The 7,139-nt window shown below is 54.3% G+C and overlaps 2 protein-coding genes across 2 annotated transcripts; one reads left to right on the top strand and one right to left on the bottom strand.

Moving 5' to 3' along the window:
- Window positions 1-458: 458 nt before the first annotated feature.
- On the top strand, window positions 459-2,728 carry C8Q71DRAFT_432942 (NAD-P-binding protein). Its single transcript, XM_047918512.1, has 9 exons — window positions 459-766; window positions 824-846; window positions 896-1,098; window positions 1,483-1,573; window positions 1,633-1,794; window positions 1,851-1,923; window positions 1,994-2,110; window positions 2,273-2,489; window positions 2,540-2,728. The coding sequence occupies exons 1-8, from the start codon at window positions 548-550 to the stop codon at window positions 2,438-2,440; spliced, it is 1,056 nt and encodes a 351-aa protein (XP_047782437.1). The 5' UTR covers window positions 459-547; the 3' UTR covers window positions 2,441-2,489; window positions 2,540-2,728.
- An 883-nt stretch (window positions 2,729-3,611) lies between these two features.
- C8Q71DRAFT_721400 (uncharacterized protein) lies at window positions 3,612-4,851 on the bottom strand (the record flags this gene model as incomplete). Its single annotated transcript, XM_047921447.1, has 4 exons — window positions 3,612-3,848; window positions 3,917-4,257; window positions 4,320-4,410; window positions 4,471-4,851. The coding sequence occupies 4 exons, from the start codon at window positions 4,849-4,851 to the stop codon at window positions 3,612-3,614; spliced, it is 1,050 nt and encodes a 349-aa protein (XP_047782436.1).
- Window positions 4,852-7,139: the final 2,288 nt, after the last annotated feature.

The following is a 7,139-nucleotide window of genomic DNA, read 5'->3' as shown; positions in this document are numbered from 1 at the left end:
TGCGTGTTGTGTCGTGACGGAGGACCGGGTAAGCAGTGAGTGTCGGTTTCACCCGTGAAAATAAGTCGCGTTAATGCGTGTATCAGGCCTAGACAGGTAACAGGTTGAGGCCTTGAGGTAGAGAGCGCTGGCAGTGCCGCGCTGAACGGTACCGCTCTGAACTGATTTGACCCTCGCTCGCGTGTGCCTGGCAACTGAGGACATGCCGCTGGTATGGTGTATGTACGATAGGTGCCTCCGAACGTATCATGTTGACTGATGTTTCCTCGTGTTTCTGTCGCGCAGACATGTGCCCGATGCCAACGACCGGTGTTCTCGAAGAGTCGAAGTATCAAACCGCCGCCGCCCGTGTACACACTTGCACACATCACAACACGTTACACCTGCAATCGGTGTTCTCGTCGCTACACGAATCTGGCATGCCCACATGCCCTCACGGATCACTTGTTGCGTGATCAAAGGCTCGATATCCACAAGTGAATGGCGATGAACGGGCTTCCACTCCACCACATATCTCGATAGCACAAGCTCGTATAGTGTTGCCTCGATGGCTCCCATTCGCAATGCCCGCGTCCTCTTCAACTCGATCCCTGCTCCCAACACGTACCCCGAACCCGGTAAGACGACTGTATATGATGACTCGCGCACGATCGATCTGGAGACTGTCCCGCTCGATGGCGGGTTCCTCGTCAAGACTCTCGTCTTCAGCATCGATCCGTACATGCGTGGCAGGATGCGCGAGCCCAGCGCCCAGGACTCTTACTCCGTACGTACCGAAAGCCAAAGTTTGCCTCTATCTGCGCTGACCCCGCTGTACATGTAGCCTCCCTTCACTCTAGGCGAACCGTACGTACCTCACTCCTCGCTCGTGTGTACCCTTTTTGACGCGCGACAGGCTCGCAAACTTCGCAGTCGGGCTCGTTGTCCGCTCAGAACACTCCGCCGTCAAGATGGGCGACCATATCTACGGCTTCCTCCCGTTCCAGGAATACACAGTTGTCCCCGACCCTGCTCATATCCGTCCCGACATTTTTCGAATACTCGAGGCGAAGGAGGGAGTACCGTGGAGCGCCTATGTCGGAGTGTGCGGCATGGCAGGTATGTAGACCTTGTCGGAAAGCTATGTAGCCTTGTGTCACGGGGCGATACTGGCGTGTCGTTACGCGTCGCCCAGCACTTCACGGGCAGATACTTCGCTCCCTCGTGAAACTGGCCAAATGGAGCGCCCCCTGGCTTCAAACACCACGCTATGATCCGGCCAGCCTTTGGTGGATCTGGCCCTCCCATGGTTCAGGAGTCTGCATGAGATGCAACTCAAGTCTGCCTTCGGACATCTGCAATCCGCTGCAGTTTGTGCTTTGCGGACTCCAGCCTCAGGTCGGCGCCATATGAAGCACTACCTCATTTCTGCTCTGTTCCGGCGCCTCGTAAGGCGTAAAGTCGAACACTACAGTTCTTGCTAACCATTTCCGACCCGCACAGGCTCAACTGCACATCACGGCTGGCACGAGTACGCCCACGCCAAGCCTGGCGAAACCGTTTTCGTGACCTCCGCAGCGGGCCCCGTCGGCGGGTACGTATATCACACTATATCCGTTCTCTGGCGCTATAATAACCTCGCGGGCCACACAGAACGGTCGTCCAGCTGGCGAAGGCGGACGGTCTCAAGGTAATAGCGAGCGCGGGGTCAGACGAAAAGGTCTCTTTCGTCGAGTCGCTGGGCGCGGATGTCGTGTTCAACTACAAGAAAGAGGACACGAGGACGGTGCTGCAGCGCGAAGGCGGGATTGACATGTTCGTTCATAACATGACTAGATGTCCTATCCTAATTGGCGATGTGTTCTATCTAGTTACTGGGACAACGTTGGTGGGCATATACTCGAGGCCGCTCTTGATGCGGCGCACAACAAGGCACGGTTCATTGTGAGTGGGCGCACTCTTTCAGTTCTACGGGGCTGTGACAGCGTGTTGACCATTACCGTCTGCGTGGTAGGAATGCGGGATGATCAGCGCATACAACGGAGAGCCCTATGGGCCGAAGAACCTGACTCACATCATCTCGAAGGAACTCAAGATCAACGGGTTTGTTGTCAGGAACCTGTATCCCAAGGTGGGCCTCGTCGCGCTCGTCGCCGCCTTCCTTGCTCACGGCCATGACCTCTTCAATTGCATATTCACGCCCTTTGTCGGCATTGCTCGTCTGCTCTCTGTGGCATGGATGCCCTTCCATCTGCTCGACCTTCGCTGCGTTGACGACCATCTCCGCATGTAGTACCGGGACCAATTCTACAAGGAGATCCCGCCGATGGTCGCCTCTGGCCAGGTCAAGTACATGGAAGATCGCTCGTACGGCCTCGAGTCTGTCGGCGAGGCGATCGTGTCCGTCCAGAAGGGCACGAACAAAGGGAAGAAGGTCGTCATCGTTACCGAGAACAAGTGAGTCCAATTGCGGCCCCGAGGCTTGGAGCATCTACAAGAAGATATACGTTGTATGACATTCACAATTGTGTTTGTCTGCGGATAATGATGTGGAATCTAGCATTGGCAAGCTCGGAAAGGATGGGTGGAACGTCTGAGCACACAGTACCTTCCTTTACTTCGCGATAGCAGCTTGAGCGCTGGCGCTGCAGCTGTCTCGCAGAGTTGGTTTGCGTGGCCTGGTCGCCTAGCCTTCATGATGCGTTCGTCGAGCAGCGTCTCCTACGTTTCTGTCAGCATGCTTTCGGCTGTCATGCCTTTTGGATTCCGATGCGCCGAGAGGGCGCTCCGGCGCATTTGCATTCGAGGTCAAACACATAGTACACACCGAGTACTCGAAGAGCCAGCGAGGGTGCGGGAATCGCCGCCGCATATGTCACACACAGAAGGATGTTGCGCTCAGCCTGCAGAGTCGGGTGCTGTGCGGAGTCTAGACGCGTAGTCGGCGGATTGTGGAATGACAATGACCAAGGCCTCTGTGCGGTCATATGTTTGCTGCCGCGAAGACAGGCGGCTATCATCAGTCAACCCGAAGTCAACCGCCGACTCGGACAAACCGCACAACAGAACTCTGTTCTCGGAAGCAAGAGATGCAGGCGCGGAGACGATATCCATTCCCTACGGACGGAACTGAAGTGAGCCGTTCTCTCGCCTCGATCGGTGTGCTTTGCACGCCGCGCTAGCCAGCGTCACAGACAAGGTTAGATCGCAGCCCATCCAGAAGGCGATGCGATAAGAATGCACCCAGCTTCCATCGCCGCGATGCAACTATCATGGCCGAGGGTCTCGGTGACGTGTCAACGAGTACGTGCTGTATTTGCGTTGTTCGTGATTTGACATGGCCGAGACCGATAAGTGAATACAGGAACAACAGACCTGGACAAGTGCAATCAGTGTCGGATCGTTCTCAGAGGAACGCTGCACGTCCGCAGCCACTTGCTTTCCCAAGTGTGACAAGAGGAGTGAACCTACCACAATAGAAGCTATGCATCCAGAACAACCCAACTGCGTGCATTATGTCATGACGAGCCAGAGCGGGTAAACGTACGACATTGATATCTACGACTGTACGAAGTAAGCGCGGTCTACAGCAGTAGTAGCGACGGGATCATGACTCGTTTGCGGACGGCAGGCTAAACCTTGCGATCCAATTCACGAGACAGAACTTGATCGCTAACATCCCCGTCTAGGATCGCTGACGGGTCTTTGACGGTCACGTCAGAGGTCCTATCCGGTGCATACTGCACGCTCGGCGCCGCTCTTGACTCGAGCAGAACGTTCTCCGCGCTGTGGAAAATCCGTGCGTTGGTATCAGTTGACCAAGCGTTCCCTTTGGTCAGGCGCAAGATAATCAGAAAGGCAGAGACAGCCTGCGGCAAGCGCCGGGGGCCCGCCGTTAGCACAACCGCGAAAGAAACCTGAGCAAAGCCGGACGGACCTGCGTGGAATTGACGAAGTTAATGAACACATTTGACACGGCGCTGTCGACGCCGAAAGACACAAGGAAGGCGAAGGCGAAGACGGCGTAGAGCACCGCAGATTCTACTATGATGGCTGCGGTGTTGGCGTAAGACGCTGCATGGTGAGAGCCGAGGAGCCTCGCGATGTGGTGTCGGTGGGCGAGTAGACGTGCCGCAATCATGATTGTGACGAGGATGTTGAGAGCGAGCGAGATGGTGTAGTAGGAGAGCGTGAGGTCTGCGACCGCAAACGGCGTCGAGTTGGACGTGCCAGCCTGAGCCATCGCCGCTATATCCCTTAGCACGATACTGCCGAGGACTGCAACAGACCGAAAGACGAATAAGGAAGCAGCCAGGAAGTATATTTGATCATGCACGTACTGATAGACGCGAGTAGCATTAGGCAAGGGATGGCGAACATCGCGCGGTACCATGGTCTGACATCGCTATATATGACGATGAATCGCCAAACCTACGTACGACACACTGTTCAACATTCACGTTCGACTTTGAGAGCAGTGCAGAGACCTACCAGGAATCCGTCGAGAAGCCAGTTGCTCACCACCCATGAAACACTGTTCGTCAATCCGACAGTGTTGGCGAACATGGCATTGAGATATGCTCCCGGTCCTCCTGGAAAGTTTCGATATTCGATGAAGGCTTGCTGAGTGAATAGAGAATTCGTGATCATATAGACAGTTCCCAATCCGAAGATGATCGTGATGAATGTCATGAGAAATACGTGTCGCCTGAAGTTCGAGTGGTCCATGTTCTGCACCAGCGCAACGAAGCATGTGACGAAAAGCGCAAGCTCTACACCATACGGTATGTTCTGCAGGATGTTCGCCTGCAGCCATATCTTCTCGGCGTAGATCTGGTAGTCCGTCTCATTCGGAGCCCATGCGCTTGACATCGTCTGTGCGGGTACGCGACCTGAGTGTGAGTGACGCGATGGGGGTACTGGAGAGACTTACTACTGAGCTGAACGCGCGAAAGCACAGTCGGAACAGGGTGGCTGCCTACGCCTATATGGCAGGTAATACGGCGGCGGCGCAGGAGAGATGAGCTTACGTCGCCCAAAAGACTAAGGTTTGTAATCCGGCATCCGGCATTCTGCTTGTCGCTGCGTCTCGATAGGCATGCGTGTGGTGAGAAATGTCAGGTCTTCGAGTTATCGATGCTTGAATATGGAAGCCCGCCCTCGAAGTGATGAAAGAGCGGACATTCACGCGGGAACGAGACGGAAACGGGTGTGTACATAATGGCCGGTGATTTCGTGGAGGTGTCACTCACCGAACAGCTTCGATGGCCGAGGCCCATTTCAATGGACGCGGCGGCCGCTCGGTAGATAATCCATCGTTGACGTTGAATCAGGGGCGATTCGGGAGACCCAAGGTCCACTTCAGCGGGCAGTATAGACCGAATGCAGGAGGCCATGACGTTCTCACTGCGATGTGCTAGCTCGATCGTTCTACGTAGATACCGCAACGGACCGGCCCTTGACTCCATGCGAAGAGATACACGCCTTGACAGCGGCCTCTTGCACTAGATACAAAACTTCAATCAACGCTGCGTCGTGTGTTTGTGAATACTGGGCTATGAATACGTTACCTAAAGTCGTCCCAGTCGGGGCCTCACAGAGAGGCCTTGGCAGCCGTGAATTCGTGGCCTTCTGTGGTCTGGGTCCAAACTTTAGGTGATTCTCACTGTCACACATCTGTGTGTATGAACCTACGAGCACAGGTATGAGTCCTGAAGTAGAGAGAATGATGCTGATAGGCAAGCGCTCCAGTGGTTCAAATCTCACACCTGATACAATACTCCGAGACGATCATTGGGTGGGCCGTGCGTCGCGCTGAAGCTTGATCCATTGCGTGGCTATTGGAAGTTGCAATATCCCCATATGTCCATGTACGCGGGCCTTTATGGCGTCATGAAAGGACTGTCCACTGTGAGACCAAAGTAATTAGAGTTAGACTCTGCGCTCCTCCGTGGTTCGCGACAGAACTTACATAATCACAGTGCACCGGAGGGGTGCTGCAGCCTGCAGCACAAATACTTACATCCGATACATACGTGAGGCCCATCTGTGTCGAACCTATCTGACCATCGAGTCAAATTAGAGCAACTTGAACGGGCCGAGCCTCAGACTCACTCAGTGAGCTCGAGGGGAGGCGTTCCGAGTCCCGAATCAAGGTTTTGTTCGTCAAGAACCCGGCTCCCGTATATTCGTATGTGCGCACGCATGATGGATAGACCTGATGCAAGACGACGCCCGTAGTGGATTTCATTTTGCGACCGCAAGGTTTCTAGTATCTACGTGTTAGGACCTTCTTGTTGCGGTTTATTTGGCACCAGCGTCCAAATGCAGTCATCCTCATGCCAAATTCGGCAAGTGAGCGCTGTCACGTACCGCGTGCTATGCGCGTGCTGCGTGGCCAAATGGATCCCCCCTCTCCTCCCGACAGCAAGTCGCGCAATGTGAGTTGACAACGAAACCAATCTGTCACGAACTAGACGCTATCTGCAAGCTTTGTCGTCCGGCTAAACAGACCTCGGGTGTTATTCCGAGTTGGTTCAATAATAGCTTACTACAATGCTCGGGAACATATGGAACGAGGCGCTGCTGGGCTATTCTCTGGACCACTGGCTGACAGGTGGGCTGGCGCTGGATTCTTGATGGCGTTACATCTCATCGATTCATCCGTCGAACGCTCAGGCTGACCACATAACTATCAGAAGTCACGAACTTGTGCCTGGGTTTTGCACGACGGGACTGACGTGGCCAAGCACGTCTTAAACAACATACAGGGACGTTCAAGGGCGTCGAGTCACTGCGATAGTGCTCTGAATCTTCTAGAGGTGAGCCCACTGGCAGTACATCGTCAATGTGTCAGGCTGTTCTTGAAGACATGTGCGGTACGAGAGGATGTCGACTTCTTCTCGCTGTGTGCATCTGGCAATGGTAGCGTGTGCGGTGGTGCAATCTATGCATCGTGAGAGGCGCAGCTTCTTTTATTTTTACCAAGGCCGCTCTATGAAGACAGGTGTAGCATGTCTGGCGTATCATACGAAGCACGACAGCCGCTGAGCTTCCTTTGGCATGATGAAACAGATGGTCAAACTCATCGGCGACTCGGGTCTCGTAGAGCGGCGAAATTGGTTCAATGATACAGTATCTGCATTGATCAACAAACGATT

The sequence above is a fragment of the Rhodofomes roseus genome (genome assembly GCF_022264815.1).
Source record: "Rhodofomes roseus strain CIRM-BRFM 1785 chromosome Unknown C8Q71scaffold_4, whole genome shotgun sequence".
In the NCBI taxonomy this organism is placed as follows: domain Eukaryota; kingdom Fungi; phylum Basidiomycota; class Agaricomycetes; order Polyporales; family Fomitopsidaceae; genus Rhodofomes; species Rhodofomes roseus.
This window is presented reverse-complemented; position numbering and strand designations above follow the sequence as displayed.